Below are 20340 nucleotides of genomic sequence, written 5' to 3'. Positions count from 1 at the left end.
TAGCAAATGAGATAGAACATTTAAAGGCGCACATAAATATGCCTAAATAAAGATATATTTGCATCTGTAATTATAATAATTCATTTCTTCATTCTTCCTTCCTATGGTAAAATTGCACAATGAAATAATTATATCATTATGTATGCAAACATTTCCTAACTATGTATTATCTTTTTGAGCTGTACACTTTTTAATAGTATTACAACAATGATTTTCTTAAACATAAAGCTCGGAATATCTTGTGTCCCCTCTCTCTCTCTCTCTCTCTCTCCCTTGATCCTGCGTACTATTTTATAATTGACGGCTAACTTCCAATTTACACTGAAATAAACACTAATATAAAATCATTTTAAATTATATATACGTGAAAAGTATTTGTTGTTGCATTATTATTGCTAGTTTTATTATTAGTATTATTAGAATTATTATTATTATTTGCAGAAGTAGTTTTGGTAATAGTATTAGTAGAAGTAGTAGTATGTGTGTCAGAAAGTTGTGTACTTGCAGGCTGAAGGCTATGTATATTCTGAAGCAAAGTATTTCAACATTTTGCAGATTACCGGTAACTGGATTGCTTCGTCCTTTGACGCGAATATAGCTTCAACCTTAACTATTTTGCTGAATGTTGATGGGTTTTCGATGCCAATGAGTTTGAAAATATATTATTGAAATATTGAAATTCACTCGAGATACATTCGTATATATATATATATATATATATATATATATATATATATATATATATATATATATATATATATATATATATATATATATATATATAATTAGGAAGAATTAGTATGCAGTATATCAGATATAAACGTATTTTGAAATATTGGCTAAGAATGCTAAAACTGCCGTTTTCCTAAACAATGCTACCATTCGCAGTTAAGATGGTGGAGCGGATGTGATTGCTGGGCTAACACTGTTAAAAAGCTTATTTTTACATTCGTATTTTAAATATGCATTTCTTAGATTCTTCAGCCAGAGATGTGAAGATATTTTTAGGCAAAAATTGTAGGATAAGTTTTATTCGATGGAAATATTGAGTTTATATAGGTCCTTGGGAGTAGAAAGTGATTGCTAACTATACATATAATTGCTGGGAGCTAGCGGTTTATTTTTATGTAGTAGCAATGCTTATAGTAGGGAACTTGTCAATCATAGGTAACACCGGTCGATATGAAAGGATCCGCTGAGGAAAGGCTGTGTCAAATTTGTAACCTTATCATCTAAAATGAATTCCATTTTATTACTGCTTGTCCGCTATATAGAGAAATTCAAACAAATATTTACCCAGCTTTGTAAATACAAATATAACTTTAGAAAAGTTTTGGTCTTTATACAAAATTATATTAGTAAAAACGTTTAACAACATCTTCAACTCTTTGTTTCAAGGCCACATTAACTCAGGCCAACCATTTTTAATATGAAGCGCATTTGAAAGAGGCTTTTGTAGAAATCATTCATCCCACGCAAGTCAAAATTGTCAGTGAAAATCAGCTGAGATTTACCGTTATAATCAACGACAATCACGTGCAATAACACTTGTGAAACTGGTCCTGGATTTCATGAAGCTAAATGAGAATCACCAAGCAATCTTCAATGGAGCTTTTACAACATGCGAATTCCTGCAGGCTTTTATTCTAGCGCGCAACATCTGGCGGAAATACTTGATGCTATTTTAGACGCTCAGTTTGGCGAAACCCTAGACAAAACGAAACTTTGTACAATATAATATCCTGCTAATGACATTTTCAGATGCCAATATTTTGCCCATCGCTTTTATTCCAAATTTGTTTGATATTTTGTGTCAACACGTCAAAATAGCCTGAATTCCAAATAGATCAACAACAACGATAGATTTTATACGTATTGTCGTTTGCTTGTGGAATTGAACGAAGGATTGAATATGAGCTTTGTGTACACCGATGTTATGGAGTATAACGTGGTGGGACACATAGTCGTGTTTATTACTATATGATTTATGTGACATATCAAGTAATTCACTCTCATGGCCACTTTCTATACTGCACATTATGTGTCACCAGGGCAGAAATACCCTCGGATAAACAAGTATCACATACGTGCAGATAGTTATATTTCGTTCCTAGCATTGATTACATAACTTTGTATCCTAGAAACAGAGACGAACATTCACTGCCATATGCATAGCATATAAGCACACTTCATACAAGAAATGTCAGTAAGTGTGAGTACAAGCAACAGAGACACACGATGTCATTCATGTTTTCATCTCGGTGCAGGGAATATTACCCAGAAGGACATTCCGTAACAAAGCTGGCAGTGGTGAGACGGCAGAGATCACCCAACGTTAGCGTTTAAGACCACTCCCTCACCCATGGAACACATTTCAGAATTAAGGTCAATAGCATTTCTAAGTGCAAAGCGACAGTTAATTAGACTGAAAAAAATGACTAACAGAGGGGAAAATGAAATAAAGATGAAAGTTCGACCAATCGAAATGCATGCAAAGCGTCAGGAAAGAGAGTGTATGAAGTAGAGAGAACGAGAGAGAGAGAGAGAGAGAGAGAGCAGAGGAGAAAGCTCTGAAATTCGTCACGTTCCTGCTAGACGTTGAATTGTATCATTTTTAAAATGATCCTTTCGTCGAAAGATAAAGAACAGCATACTTTTAGGACATTATATTCATATCCTCTTAACAAGTGCAAGCTGAGCCCATAAGGTATCAGATATTGTGCGTAAAACAACAATATAAAGCTTGACATGAGATTCGCATGTTTTTAGAGGTACTTATTTGTATATAAATACTGATGAAACAGAGGCTAACATAAATATAGTTTCACATACCAAAATGCAGCCAATGACATATAGATTTCAGGGACTGGTTTTATGCAGCCCAATCAAACGTATATCTTCATCAAGGAATGACTAGGAGTTTTGCTGAGTCCTGATACGGGCTCTGGAGGCACGTGCAATATAACTATTACAAGAATCGTGTATGGCTGAATATTTATGAATGACAACTCATGAAAACAAGACAACATGATGCTTATTATTTCGTTCAAAGGATTAAAACAGCAAGTGTGGCACTCTGGTCTCCTTGACCGTGCTTAAAAGGTTAACCACAATCGACATAATATATATATATATATATATATATATATATATATATATATATATATATATATATATATATATATAAACATGTAGTTATCATGACTGGCTATTCGAGTGTAACGAGGCCAAATAATCTGTGTTGATCCGAGATTGAACGACGATGTTTAGATGGTTTAGATGCTGAGGAAAAACGAAAAAAAATAATGCTTTTTTCAATGTTCATCTGTATCTTTTGAAAGACAGATGAAACGCTTTAATAATAAATAAGAACAATTTGAAAAGGAACATGGGTAAATATTTAATTCACAGTGATGCTGCTTCCATTGGGTAACATCGAGAACGTATTAACATCTCATTCTAGCATGATCTACAAAACCATTTAAATATAAAGGTGTTCCTACCGTCAAACACTGAGCGAAAAATGTTTTCATATGTTTTAGCATATTTAAAATGCTATATTTTATGCCTGATCTAATTTATATTAATTTATGAGCCCTTTAAAGAGCAAACACATCAACTTAAGCTATGTTGAATTTTAATGAATGCTTGCGAGCATTTAGCATCGTATAATATAATGAAATTACAACATGTTCCTACAGTTTGTTAACATGTCTCTGCACATAATATTGTTTAAAAGAACATATTTTCGCCTAAACGTCATAGTAGTTACACCAAGATATAGACAATCGGAAAAGATACGAGATTTTGATCCATCAAAACTATGTGTGTTTAATTTTGCATTTTGCATTCAAAGAAACTTTGAAACTATCTCTAAACCAGAAGACATGCGGGTTTTAAAATAGAATGTAAATTACGAAATCAAACATATACAGAAAGATATCACACTGGAACCACTTTAATACTTGTTATATGAAACTGTTATCGGAGGAAATAAGCCACAATCTGAAAAGAACATAAATTTGTATAATATTATACAGCAGTGAAAACATACATTAAAGGACCAAATATTGTGTTAAATGAAGACCCTGATATATTAACTGCTAGAATAAAAATGATAAAGGTATTATTATCATACAACATTTTGAATGTTTCAAAAAAGAGCTGTCACCATACTATTTTTAGGCTCTGACACTTCTAGTGTGCATTAGCTCTCTTGAAGCATTTTTAAAATCCGGGTGTGTCATTTATGACAAAGTGAAATATCTATATAATGACCCTTTTTGTCACACTTTGTCATTCAGATGTAAATATGTTAGTATATTTATACAGGTTCCTGTAGTACATGCATAACTCAAACTCTCAGTTCGTATTCGCAAATCGAAATAGTCTAAATGCGTCAATTACAATATACTTTGCTAATGTACATTCTATTTAGTGCTTCAGGAAAATTTAGATCAGCACATATGGCTTGCACTCTTTTTTGCTATACTTCATATTGTGATCAACGTCGTATACAATTTCCAGTAAAACTATTTGAAGCAGTATATATTTCTTCATGTTTCAACATTAAACAAATAGAGTCAACCTCATAGGAGTTTCATTCTTTAGCATATTTATATATGTGTGCTTCATTTTAAATGTATTATTGTCTGAAATTAACAGATTAGTTAAGTTCGTTATTGTAATGATCAAGGTGAAGTAGATCGAAATGACCTATTATGGGTAACTTAATGATTTGGTTACATTACCAATTATTACTTTAGTAATACATGTGACACAAATGATTGAACGAGTGACAAATAATACATTGTTGAAATTCAATTGATTTGGATGCCTATATACTCGTCATTCCATTGTCGTTCGTAGATCTGCGACATGCGATCCGTGTCATAGATAACTGACACAATTGAAATAAATATAATGAACCACTACTACTACCAATATAACTACTATTATTGCTACTACAACTGCTACTATTGCTACTACTACTACTAATACTACTACTACTAGTACCACTACTATCATTACTACTACTACTAATTATAATACAGTTTTAAAATGAATCTGACGGAAATGAATGTATACTAATGAAATACAAGAGAACGTATAACTTCTAGTAAATAGTGCACGTTAGTGTATGTAGATGCAATATTTATTTGAATTATCATCGTTCCACTTCTACTATGGAATATATGGCATCAATATATATTCTTCTTTAATTTCCTTGCACGTGACGTAATTACTTAGACAGAAATTTAAACTGTATCTCACAAAACGCGAAACTAAAACGGTAAAATGACTCAGAGCGCAGACATCGTGTATTCATTGGTACTATATATATATATATATATATATATATATATATATATATATATATATATATATATATATATATATATATATATATATATATATATATATAGAGCTCGAAGTAGCTGAAAACCGTCTCAGACTCGTATTTAACAATGACAAGGATTTGAATTGCGTAATGGATCTGCATTATGGAACTGTTACCTTTACTTGATGTAGCAGGAACATGCAAGGAGGTAAATTAAAATATCCATAAAAGTACCCAAAAGTAGAAACCAGCATTCATCGAAGTGGAGGCTTCAGAAAAAATTTCACCATATATTGTGAACGTGCTGGATATGTGAAGGAGACTGAATATACTACAGACACCTTATTCCAAGAGGAAGTGAAACTGGTAAAAATGGTATTGGAGATCTTAGGCGCACAGTTTATTTGAAGACAAATACCAGAAACATACAAAGATCATGGGATATACGAATATTTTGCCATTAAGTATTTCAACAATAATATATACTACTACCACTACTGCTTACACCGTGAATATTAGTGCAATTACGACTACTTTTGATGTCCAGTAGTGCATGTAGTAATACTGGTAGAATTCAAGCAGTAGTATACGTGAATACAAAATGATCGAGGATGTCAAACTGTAAATATGTGTCTGCAAAGCACAGATTCGTCTAGACGAAAAGGAGTAACGACAGAATTATCGATTATTATACCCTGTCAGATATATAAATTCAATTATAGTTTTCACAGAAGTAGGCAAATAAATAACTTATTTTTGTCTTAAAACAATTCGACTATTTCTCGTTGTATATGCGTACAACTTTATCTAGGGTGAATGTGCTTTTCCAGGTAAGCGACTTTATTAACTTGTACCTAGCCACATAGATTACTTGTGACAGGCATCACGACTAACATGATATGCATGGGTATTCTACCCTGACTTGTACTCACTCTCCTATGGATTTAAGTAAGACCAATTTCTAAAAACCACACTGGTCGTTTTTTGGATCACTTCAAGGAGTATACACTCTCCATTGTTCTCCAGCCATAGGGTTAAGTGTTAAATTTACATTTGTATTTGATATACGAAGCGTATTCGGTTTGTAATGTCTTATCACGTAATAATGTGTTTATTACAACGCAGATTTAAAGTATTATCATATACCTAGAGATTATACATAAACTATTATGTCCAACTTGGTTTATTGTAGCTGATTCTGACGTGTGTTCGTAGCCGACTGTGTTTGTAGCTGACTGTTATGGTAGCTGACCGTGTTTGTAGCTGTGACTGTGTCTATGAAATGTGATTGTCAATGTGACTGTGAATATGACAAGAGCGGTCTGAAGCTGTCCGAAGCCGTCTAAAGTCGCTTAGAGCCATCTGGAGTTTCCAGAACAATTAATGCTACGTGCTGTCGATACGTATGTATGTATGTACGCATGTCTGTGCACGGACGTATACGTAGCAAAATTGAAAAAGTGCTGTATGCTGTCTGTACGTGTAACGTATGACTATAATCGTAGTGGATTCATAAAGGGTGCGAGCGGTCGATAAGAGTGTGGACCAACCCAAGGAATCGTGCTACTGTACAAGGGGTCTAGCAGCATACGATTGGTTCAATTGTTGTTCCATTGCATTTTTTTGTTGTTGTTTATATTCATAAGATTCTTGTGAATCTTAGTTGTGGTAAGATTATTGTGAATCTTAGTTGTGTCAAGATTATTGTGAATCTAGTTGTGTCAAGATTATTTTGAATCTTAGTTGTGTTAAGATTATTTTGAATCTTAATATAATTTTTGTTCGAGATTATGTGTATCTCTTATTGTGTAAAATACTGTTTGAGGTGTATGTGCAGTCCTTGAGGGTTCTTGGATCTGTATTTCATTTTGATTTAATATTTTGTTTGTTTATTTTCAATGTGTGAATGTTGTGTAGAGTGATTTGAGTAAATCGTATGTTGAGAGCGTGAGAGAATCATTGTATTTTTACATTTATTTATCATTATTAATTCATTCATACATTTCAATCTTTCCCGCATTGTGTTTGTCTTGTTCATTTAGTCCAAAAACCCACTCAGTTGCAATTCTGCGACAACAGTCATTCAATCGTTGGCAAACTCATATACGTACAATTATTGTTCAAATACTTCAGTATAATTCAAGGGAAACGTAACGGTACAGGTTTCGGTTGATGTGTTTATGGATACCTAGAATTCAACGTAGTTTAATACATTTGCTCATAATATATAAGTAGTACATACACATATCAGTAATTTGCTATGGTCAATATCGTTGTGACGACCGTCATGACATCAACTTGATATAAATATGAGTCAAGATCCTCAACAGAACTCTACTAAATCAATTTTTACACAACATTCATAAATATCTGCTGACGGAAAGTCAGTACGACTTCGGAATGGACCTCCGACTTTGTTTTTGCAGCTCGTAAATTCCAAACGAAATACCAATATCAGAACGCCAACATGTACAGGACATTTTTCAACATAATAAAAGCAGTTGACACAGTAAAATGTGGTGGCTTCTAGTAGATAATGAAAAAGGTCGCTTACAAGATGATACATCGTAATAGTTTTGCAGTTTGTTGTTGGCATGTTTGCTTGTGGCGGGGACGATGAATGAAAAAGCAATATTGGAATTTCAAGAAATATACACACAAACACACACACACACATGCACACACACATATATATATGTATATATATGTGTGTGTGTGTTTTTGCGTGTGTGTGTGTGTGTGTGTAAAATAGGTACCGACACGGGTATATGGGTACACATTATTTACATAAAGCCTTATGACATCTTGTATTATGAATATCTTCGTTTGAAAGCTTATATATGAAAATAGCCAAGACTAATAATCTTACATAATTATCTAAGTAATGAATTTTGAAGCGTATACTAATCAGAAATATTTAAAAGAATGAACTAAGTACCAACCATAGAAATATCATCTAAGGAATTATGAGAATCAGTGGTTAATGCGCAAGGAAAAGAACCAAAACATGTGAGCATAATTCATTATATAAAAAATACAGTCAAGCAGTCAGATACCAGCTGCAAGAAATATCCCAATCACAACATGTGACATTAATTCAATTATAATTTCAATTTTTTATAAAGTGACTTCGTTTTCTACGCTTTGATTGGATGTAAACGGTCACGTGATACTGATCTGGAAATTTTTACACGTCAGTTAATTTTGCAGACTACTTTTGATTCCCTGCTACCATATAATTTGATGTGATGTTTTATTTATATCAACGCCTTACCAACTAGTAATAATAACAACAAGTTCCCACCCACCCACTCCTATGATTTCCGATAAAAAATGACTAGCCACAGTTTAAAATCGACCATCAGAAGTTAACACAATGTAATTACAGAGACCTTCCTGTATTCCAACACTGACCCCATTTGCCGAAGAAGGCACATCGCAGGCTTTAGATGCCAATCTTCGGAAATTATTGCATTTCACCGGGACAACATGTTACAGCACCGCTTATTAAAGGTCATGGTCATACGTGAGCCAAGGGATGTCACTAAACATCGACAGAAGTTTGCTTTTGAAAGATAGAAATGCGTCGAAAGTAACAACGACGTTGCTCCGATTAATGTTTCATAAAACTATTCTCGGCATACATTTGCATCAGGACTTTGGCACAGGTTTTTATTAGCCAGGGAGCAGTATGATATAGAAATGGTCACGTACACGCATCCAACCTTTTATGGAGTTTTTATGTATAATTTTCGTACATGTTCCTGACATATTGAACTGGAATATTATGGGCATTATGACAACATATAAATTTGTTCTATGGTTTGAATGCTTTATTCTCAATAGTCATACACAGCTAAAACATAGCATACACAGAGTCGGTGGGAAATACAATTTTCATCAGGAATTTCGATACCTTATTGAACGTCACTTCTGGTCTGCCATATTCAAAATGTCGGAAAGTATTTATGCTATGGCTAAGTGTCATTGAGTGAAGTCTGTCGTAGAGGATAATAAAAAAATAATGATGATATTCGAATGTCATTTCAATATTCACTCTCAGACTAGTCTTGTGATTAAAAGAAGGGACGTTATTATTTATCTCACAAACGTTTTATTGATAAGTTAGTATCATTATCAATAATGACCTACGGACATAGTTCCACAATATACTTCTCGCTTGTCTGATAGCAGAAAATTGCCTTCTTCAATACATGACCGTTCTGCCCATAGAATCCACAATGCAATGATATGCAGAAAACAAGAGATCCAACAAAATATTTACAATCCAAACTACACAAGGTAGAATAATAATTTGAGATGTGTTGTACTTTTAAACTAAAGATAAAGACTATAGCATGGGCCAAACAAGTATATATTGGAATTAATTGAAAGTTCACGATCATCTATTTGACCTGTGTTAAGTTTAAAACAATCAAACAATGAATTGAAACACTGAGTGCTAATTTATACAACTCTTTTGCGAATGAAGCTTGGAATCATAGTGTTAGCAAGTTACTCTCCGGAGGAAGGACGTACAACTCCCCTTACATTTCTCTGCGAAAATATTAAGCCCAAATTAAAATAACTAAGACGACAAAGATATGGACTGTTGTTCAACAAGGATACACATTTCCTTGCAGCAAATTATATACAAAAATGAGTAAATAAGCACAGGTGCAATGGGACTGTTTCTACGAGAACGTGATACACAACCGAGGTACGAATTATCGCTGGAGACTTATACATTCACCTGATATATACTGTATATGATTGCATGACGATTGTTCAAGCAACGAAATATCCTTGATTTGAAGTTCGTACACATATGTCACTGTAACAAGGTCATAATGTTAAGCGATTAATATCTACGATGACAACGTTAACAAACGAAAGATGATGGACATTTAATTACCGACGAGAACAAATCGATGCGGAGCATCAGCTGCGAGATGAACTCGCTAAGAGAAGTGCACTACTACAGAACACCAAATGGATACCTCGTAACATTGGTGTGATCGGAACCAAGACCACGTTACATACTACAGGCACACCAGTTTGACTTGTTGTTGCAGCCGTAACAGTACTAACCGGTTTAGCTATCGACTATTGTAAAATAGTCTCCTCACCTGTTTTATTTAGTTTTGTAAAATTTAAATGAAGCAAATATTTAGCTTATGTCGTTAAAGATTTGTGTAAACTGGTCCATATTGATGAACGCAATTTTCTTTATGTACTAAATGATTATTATGAAAGCAATTATTGTTGTTGCAGTTAGTATTATTATTATTTTTAGTAGTATCGATATGACAGTTGTAGTTGCAGTAGTAGTAGTAGTGGTATTGTGAATATTTTATATTATTATTTATTATACAAAGATATATTTGTTATAGACCGATGACAAATAGTAAAATTCAACAAATGGATTGTTTACTTACCTCCAGTACGGTCACCTTAATCACACGATATATCTAAAAGAGTTAACAATATTTTGTTTGTTTAGAAAGTCTGAACAAAGCCACATAGCTACCTATCTGGCAGCGTTCCAATATATGCGAAACAGCATTAGATACTGCGCATTTACAAACGCTCCTAATGTTTTACGTAATCACCTCATGTATCCAAATTATGACTAAATATATATTAATGTATATAAGATAGTTCTTTCCTGAAAGACAAACGTCAAAAAGGAACTTTAGCAGAGAACAAGAGAACAATTTTTTTTAATCGGAACGCTCTTTATAGCACTACTTGAAACTAATACAAATGCAATTTATATATATATATATATATATATATATATATATATATATATATATATATATATATATATATATATTGAACGATATATAGATAGATAGATAGATTGATAGATATATATATATATTGATAGATAGATATATTGATGGATAGATATAATGATGATAATACTTTCACATACTTTGTATATTTATTTTTGTAAACTAATTTTTGTTTTTTAAAATTTGTGGCTGATAAAAAGAGTGAGTTGAAAGAAAATCATCATTTACTTACCTCATATAGATAGCCTATAATGACCCGCCATGCCTAAAATTATCAGAATAGTACCATTTTAAGAATATATTAATAAAACCTATTAAATACCTAATTGACGGCAATTCATTACTTGTATAAATACATTAGTTCTTGTTCGCTTGTGAGAGTGCCTAGTGTCCAATGTAACCTTCTAATTATCTCATTTGTGTCTTGAGAATAAATGTACATTTTTTATATAACTTTTCTCTGAAAAATATAACCAAAGTTAGAAAGAAATGTATAAATAAAATATCAAAATGAAACTACTTCAAACTACCATAAACAACAACTTATTCTCGAGGAATCATGAGTGGAAGACATCTACAATTTACTGAACAACTAGATATCACACACACACACACACACACATACATTTATATATATATATATATATATATATATATATATATATATATATATATATATATATATATATATATATATATAACAATTTCTCTCTATCAACGATTGTGACACTTATATTTTGTATTTTCGAAAGTGTATCATTTCATACGGACTGAACATAACCTATTAAAATCCTACATGGCAGATTTTAAATATGCGAATGTCTGTATTAATGCTTTTTTCTTCACAAACGTGCCTGCTTTCTTACTTGACCTGAAGTGTATCTCAAGTATTCCTAATGAATTAAACATTTAATGAAGTGATTTGCTATTTTTAGATCCACTCGCAAACGAATGTGTGTGTGTGTGTGTGTGTGATTTGGATTAATTAAAGTAGCTTTAACAATTATTCGGTCATATCTCTACAATGTATGCAGTGTAGCAGTTTATAATGATGTCTAGCACTGGGTCATCATGCCGCAGGAATTTCGTATTATGTCCAATTCATTCACATTATCCTGAAATATTGCTGTCCAGTCCTACCACTAACCTCTTAATGCTGAGCGGCCACTACCATTTTGTATACGTCTTTGTATACGTCTTTGGTATGACTCGGCCATGGATCGAACCCGCGAACTCCTTCATTCATGGCGGATGCTCTATTCACTAGGTCACGAATCGGATAAAGATATTTTTACAAAAATTTCAAGCCAGCACACATTAATATTTTACATATGCAGAATGATAAAAGTGTCATTATTAGTTAAAGTCATCCACCCAACAAATATATATACCACGTATCAAAACGACTTGCTTCTGATGTTAATGTTATACTTGACAGGTCATCTTGTAATAATATGGTACGTCTTTACCTACCTGACTGAACAACCAGCACATTTCCTTTGAAAAGAAAACTTAAAATGTTTACATGTGATAAGTTAATAATGTAATATCTAGATTAATCTTTTTCCATATGAATAGTAAATAAAGTGTTTTCGAGTCTGGTAGACCAGGGGCAGTCGTTACTAAGGTATCTATTAATAAAGCATTATTCCAACATGGATTACAATTGTTTTATAAACAAGAACAATTTCACGCGTGTCTTTTCAAACAGCATAGTACGTTGCAGCTATGACGACTAACACACACTATATTTTATCTTTCATTGCATGCTTGCCTACACATTTTCATGATATTCTGCTTGCTCACCAATAACACAATCTCTCTTTCTTTGTCTGTCTCTCTCTCTTTTGACAGACTGTTAAACAGTGATCATGCGACAAAAATTTAATCGATGTGAGAGCTATTATTTGGTCAACTGACTGCCTTCAGTTTCAGTTCACTTACGGCTGGCAGTAAAATCACCTCTGTATACAACTTCATTTTCTTCAGAAATATTAAAACATAAGCTATTCGTCGTTACGCTATGATGATATTTGCTTTCTATTAAAAAAATACATTGCTTTTTTAAGATGTTAGCCCTACGATTGTCATGTTATTTTCAGTAAAAGTGTCTGAAAGTCATGTCTATGTGTTGATTTTTCATTAGATATTGATTGTTGTCTATGCGGACATATTCTGCACTTATCTATAAGACATTCCACGTTTGCAGCCAGAAAAAATATATCCCATAGGTTTATAATAATGATCATGACCATTTGGAACATTCACAATTTATTTATTTACTAAAACAATTCCTTTTACGAAATTTCCTAACTTGTATATTTTGAATAACAATCAGTAATGTGTTTTTCTGTGATTAATCTGCTCTTATATAAAAAAAAAATCATCAGCCGAACATTTCATGTTGCATTGAAAACATCAGACTAATATAAGCTATTAACATTCAAAATTCATTATTTCAGCATTATATAGACATAGATATGTTCATTCCATGTGGGATATTTAAATCGTTTGTGGATTTTTTCAAATTGTCATGCATATTTAACTTGAGGTTGCCTTATATATTCCCTGATGAAATGTATATCTCCATGAACTGGTATCGTCATAATTGATGGAAACTATAAACTTGGTCACCTGTCAGAGAACCATATTGATCTGAATAAAAATGAAAATCCAAATGATATCAATGCCTTGTCCAGTGTCCAATCAAAACGTCAAGGCCTATATCTTTATATATATATATATATATATATATATATATATATATATATATATATATATATATATATATATATATATATATATATATATAATTTCATTTGTACAATGAAATCATTATTTTTTAAACCAAAAAGACCAAGATAATTGCTCGAAATTGAAACATTTCGATACTGAGTCCATATGTGTCAGCCAAGTTAAGCTGATCCTGTACAATGGAAATAGGAAGATGAATAAGTACAACAAGTGATTTTGCCTGAAAATACGTGATTGTATTAATACATTGGATATCAGCGTATAGATTTACTAATATGTACATCGTATGTTGGAACATTTATCTTTACCAGTTACGAACATTATTTACATAAACTAATCAGGACTAGATGGTATAGGAATATATATTATATCAGTGATTATGTAATCTTCCCATTAACAAGCAACATTAAAACTCAGACTTTGTATAATACGTCCTTCCTCTTTAAATTTAACATTAATAACCAAGAGAGTTCGAACAAACAGGGTTTAGTATTGACGATACACAATTCAGATATATGATGTCTTTATCTCCTTAAATGCGTTTATTAAATGTCCTTAACAACGCTGAAGAAAAGACACATGCACACTTAGAGCAGGTATTCGCAAATCGAAATGATTATGAGAACGTCGTACACAACTGAGGTATGAATAACCGCTGGAGACTTAAACATTCACCTGATATATACTGTATATGATTGCATGAAGATTGTTCAAGCAACGAAACATTCTTTATTTGAAGTTCGTACACATATTTCACCGTAACAAGGTCATAATGTTAAGCGATTAGTATCTTCGATGACAACATTAACAAACGAAAGATGATGGACATTTAATTACCGACGAGAAAAAAGTCGATGCGGAGCATCAGCTGCGAGATGAACTCGCTAAGAGAAGTGCACTACTACAGAACACCAAATGGATGCCTCGTAACATTGGTGTGATCGGAACCAAGACCACGTTACATACTACAGGCACACCAGTTTGAATTGTTGTTGCAGCCGTAACAGTACTAACCGGTTTAGCTATCGACTATTGTAAAATAGTCTCCTCACCTTTTTTATTTTATTTAGTTTTGTAAAATTTAATTGAAGCAAATTACTCTGCTTATGTCGTTAAAGATCTGTGTAAACTGGTCCATATTGATGAACGCAATTTTCTTTATGTACTAAATAATTATTATGAAAGCAATTATTGTTGTTGCAGTTAGTATTATTACTATTTTTAGTAGTATCGATATGACATTTGTAGTTGCAGTAGTAGTAGTGGTATTGTGAATATTTTATATTATTATTTATTTGAAAAAGATATATTTGTTATAGACCGATGACAAATAGTAAAATTCAACAAATGGATTGTTTACTTACCTCCAGTACGGTCACCTTAATCACACGATATATCTAAAAGGGTTAACAATATTTTTTGTTTGTTTAGAAAGTCTGAAACAAGCCATATAGCTACCTATCTGGCAGCGTTCCAATATATGCGAAACTGCATTAGGGACAGCACATTTATAAACGCTCCTAACGTTCTATGCAATTACATTATGTATCAAAATTATGACTAAATAAATATTAATTTATATAACATAGTTCGTTCTTGAAAGACAAACGTCAAATAGGAACTTTAGCAGACAAGAGAAGAAAAATGTTTATAGAAACTCTCAGAAAAGCACTAGTTGAAACTAATACACACAAAGATATATATACTTTCACATATTTTGTATAGTTTTTAAAAGTAATTTTTTTTTATGAAAATTGTTTGTCGCTGATAAAAAGAGTGAGTTGAAAACAAAAACATCATTTACTTACCTCATAAAGATAGCCTATAATGACTCGCCATGCCTAAAATTATCAGAATAGTACCATTTTAAGAAGATATTAATAAAACCTATTAAATACCTAATTGACGGCATTTCATTAGTTTTATAAATACATTAGTTTTTGTTCGCTTATGAGAGTGTCTAGTGTCCAATGTAACCTTCTAATTATGTCATTTGTGTCTAGATAATAAATGTATATTTTTATTGAACTTTTCTCTGAAAAATATAACCGAAGTTAGAACGAAATGTATAAATCAAATATGAAAGTAAGACTACTTCAAACTACCGAAAACAACAACAAATTCTCGAGGAAACCTGAGTGCAAGACAACTACAATTTACTAGACAACTAGATATCGCGCATATATATACAATTTATTGGACAACTAGATATCACGCACACACACACACACACACACAGATATATATATATATATATATATATATATATATATATATATATATATATATATATATATATATATATATATATATTTATATATACATATTAAGATTTTTGTAACAATTGCTCTCTATCAACGATTGTGACACTTATATTTTGTATGATCCAAAGTATATCATTTCATGACGGACTGAACATAACCTATTAAAATCCTACGTGACAGATTTTAAATATGCGAACGTCTGTATTAATGTTTTTTCTTCACAAACGTGCCTGCTTTCTTATTTGACCTGAAGTTTATCTCAAGTATGCCTAAAGAATTAAAAACTTAATAATGTCGGTGGGAAATACAATTTTCGTCAGGAATTTCGATTCTTTATTGTACGTCACTTCTGGTCTGCCATATCCAAATTTCGGAAATTATTTATGCTATGGCTGTAGAGTTACTGAGTGAAGACCGCCTTAGAGGATAAGAATGTAATAATGATGATATTCGAATGTCATTTCAATCTTCACTCTCAGACTAGTCTTATTATGTGAGGGGAACTTATTGCTCATAACTAACAGAATGTTCACGATCGTCCATTTGACCCGTGTTAAGTTTAAGACAATCAAACAATGAATTGAAACACTGATTGCTAATTTATACAAATCTTTTGGGAATGAAGCTTGAAATGATAGTGTTAGCAAGTTACTCTCCAGAGAAAGGACGTACAACTCCCCTTACATTTCCCTGCGAAAATATTAAGCCACAATTAAAATAACTAAGATGACAAAGATATCGACTGACATTCAACAAGCATACACATTTCTTTGCAGCAAATTCTATACAAAAGTGAGTCAAAAAGCACAGATGCAATTGGATTGTTTCTACGAGAACGTGATGCACAACTGAGGTATGAATAACCGCTGGAGACTTAAACATTCACCTGATATATACTGTATATGATTGCATGACGATTGTTCAAGCAACAAAATATTCTTGATTTGAAGAGCGTACATATTTTTCACCTCAACAAGGTCAGAAGGTTAAGAGATTAGTATCTACGATAACAACATTAACAAACGAGATGTGATAGACCTTCGATGTCACCGACGAGAAAATGTCGATGCGGAGCATGAGCTGCGCGATGAACTCGGTAAGGGAACTGAACTATTAGAGGAAACCAAATGGAAGCCTGTTAAGCTTGTTGTGAACGGAATCAAGATCACGTTACCTATTACAGGCACGCCAGTTGGAATTGTTGTTACAGCGTATCAGTACTAACCGGTGCAAATAGCGAGCCTTGTAAAATAGTCTCCGCACCTTATTTTTTTTTATTATTTAGTTTTGTAAATTTACTTGAAGCAAGATATTTGGTTATGTCGTTAACGATTTGTGTAAACTGGTCCATATTCATGAACACAATTTTCTTTTTGTACTAAATAACCATTATGAAAGCAATTATTTTTGTTGCTGATATTATTAATATTATTATATTTAGTAGTAGTATTAGCAAAATGACAGCAATAGTGGCAGTAGTTTTAGTGGTATTGTGAATATAAGATCTATTTGTTATATTTTGACAAAGAGCAAAATGCAATAAATTATTCGTTTTCTTACCTCCAGTACGGTGACCTTAATCACACGAAAGATCTAAAAGGGTTAACAGTATTTTTATTTCTAGAACGTCTAAACAAAGCCACATAGCTACCTATCTGGCAGCGTTCCAATATATCGTATCTGCATTAGGGACTGCACATTTACAAACGTTCCTAACGTTCTACGTAATTACATTATATATCCCAATTATGACTAGATAATTCTTAATTTGTAAACCATAGTTCGACTCTGAAAAGTAAACGTCCCACTAGAAACGTTATCAGAGAACAAGGGTAGAAAAATGTTGATAGGAACTGTCATAAAAGCACTAGGTGAAACTAATACACACGCAATATATATATATATGTATATATATATATATATATATATATATATATATATATATATATATATATATATATATATATATATATATATATATATATATATATATATATATATATATATATATATTACTTTCACATATTTTGTATATTTTTGAAAATAAAATTTTTTCTTAAAATTTGTTTGTCGCTGATAAAAAGAGTGAGCTTAAAAAAAACCCCATCATTTACGTACCTCAAAAGGATTGTCTATAATGATTCGCCATGTCTAAAATGATAAGAATGGTACCATTTTAAGAAAATATTGAGAAAACCAAGTAAAGACCTACCTGACGGCATTTCATTACTTTTATAAAAACATTAGTGCTTGTTCGCTTATAAAAGTGGCTAGTGTCCAATATAACCTTCTAATTATCTCATTTGTTTCTAGAGAATAAATGTACGTTTGTTTTGAATTTTTCACTCAAAAACATAGCCAAATTTTTAGAAATAAATGTTTAAATAAAATATCAAAATAAGTCTACTTGAAACTGCCAAAAAACAACAAAAAACTCTCAAGGAATCCAAAGTGTAAGACATCTGCAATTTATTGGACAACTAGATATCACGCACACACACACACACAAATATATATATATATATATATATATATATATATATATATATATATATATATATATATATATATACAGTTTTGTGACACATTCTCACTATAAACGATTGTGACACTTATATTTTGTGTTATCCAAAGTGTATAATTTCACGACGGACTGAACATGACCTATTAAAATCCTACCTGACAGATTTTAAATATGCGAACGTCTGTATTAATGTTTTTTCTTCACAAACGTGCCTGCTTTCTTATTTGACCTGAAGTTTATCTCAAGTATGCCTAAAGAATTAAAAACTTAATAATGTGATTTGCTATTTTTAAATCCACTCGCACATGAATGCGTATATGTGTGTGTGTGTGTCAGTGATACGGAGTTTTTAACGTAGCGTTAACAATTATTCGGTCATATCGCTACGATGTCTGCAGTTTAGCAGTTTATAGTGATATCTAGCACTGGGTTATCATGGCGGATGCTCTAACCACTAGAATCGGGAAAATATATGTTTACAAAAAATCTCAAACCAGCACGCCTTCATATTTTAAAAAATGCAGAATGATGAAGAGTCCTTATGGAGCTTTAGTTTAAGTCATCCCCCAGCTAATATATACCACGTATCAAAGCGATTTGATCGTGATGTTAATGTTATACTTGAAAGGTCATCTTGTAATGCTGTGGTACGTCTTTATCTACCTGACTGAACAACAGGATATATCCTTTGAAAAGAAAAATGAAAATGTTTATATATGATAAATGAATAATTTATATATATCTAGATTAATCATTTTCCATATGAATAGTAAATAAAGTTTTTTGTAGTCTTTTATACCAAGGGCAGTTGTGACTAATCTATCTATTAGTAAAGCATTAGTCCAACATGGATTACAATTGTTTTATAAACAATAACAATTTCACGAGTGCTATGTCCATTAACACACACTATCGTGTATCCTTCATTAGATGATTGCCTACAAATTAGCCTGATATCATGCTGGCTCAGCCAGATCATTATGTCTCTCTCTCTCTCTTTATAAGCGTCTGCCTCGGATGCGGGAGGTCTGGGTTCGATCCCCGGCCGAGTCATACCAAAGACTTACAAAAATGGTACTAACAGCTGCCTCGCTTGGCGCTCAGCATTAAGAGGTTAGTGTTAGGACTGGTCGGCCCGGTGTCAGGATAATGTGACTGGGTGGGACATCATGCTACATGTCTGCAGCATGATGCCCCAGTGCTAGACATCACTATAAACTGCCACATTGCAGACATCGTAGCGATATGACTGAAAAATTGTTAAAGCTACGTTAAAAATCAAAATCACACACACACACACACTCTCTTTATATATATATATATATATATATATATATATATATATATATATAATTTGCTTTTCTCGAAGTGAATATAAATGGTTTATATTCAAATATACCTATGCTATTTGTATGTAAATATGAGAAAACTTGGTAAACATTCAACGTCCCTTGCATAAAATAATCAATTTTCTGACAGCGAACTGCACACCAAATAACTTATGTGTAATATAACTGTGTGTTAAGAGTATATTCGATTTCTTGCTTCAATAACTGTGCAGTTTGAGTCTTTAACTGATTCGGGTTCTTCTAATGGTTATTGTGCCTCTTTTGGAAATTATATTAATGAGTAGGATTTTCTTTCGTGTCTCCTTCT

The 20340-nt window shown here is 32.2% G+C and overlaps 1 protein-coding gene across 6 annotated transcripts in view; it reads right to left on the bottom strand.

Annotated features, from left to right (window-relative positions):
* Positions 1-3306: 3306 nt before the first annotated feature.
* Positions 3307-20340, bottom strand: part of LOC149788799 (uncharacterized) — a 127066-nt gene continuing 110032 nt past the window's right edge. For 4 of the 6 annotated variants that reach the window (XM_089974917.1, XM_089974918.1, XM_089974919.1 and 1 more), the window contains 7 exons: positions 18279-18311; positions 15705-15737; positions 15261-15293; positions 12616-12639; positions 11375-11407; positions 10780-10812; positions 3307-4005 (listed from right to left, as the gene is read on the bottom strand). In XM_089974917.1, the coding sequence (XP_089831043.1) occupies positions 3982-4005; positions 10780-10812; positions 11375-11407; positions 12616-12639; positions 15261-15293; positions 15705-15737; positions 18279-18311 (213 nt within the window). In that variant the 3' untranslated portion in view covers positions 3307-3981. Of the gene's footprint in view, positions 4006-10779; positions 10813-11374; positions 11408-12615; positions 12640-15260; positions 15294-15704; positions 15738-17720; positions 17754-18278; positions 18312-20340 lie in introns of all 6 variants that reach the window. The other 2 variants (XM_089974915.1, XM_089974916.1) reach the window with 1 other exon arrangement.

This window comes from Sinohyriopsis cumingii, chromosome 11 (assembly GCF_028554795.1).
Source record: "Sinohyriopsis cumingii isolate HCF-2022 chromosome 11, ASM2855479v2, whole genome shotgun sequence".
Classification (NCBI taxonomy): Eukaryota; Metazoa; Mollusca; class Bivalvia; order Unionida; family Unionidae; genus Sinohyriopsis; species Sinohyriopsis cumingii.
Note: the sequence above shows the minus strand (reverse complement) of the source record. Positions and strands in the feature narration are given on the sequence as shown.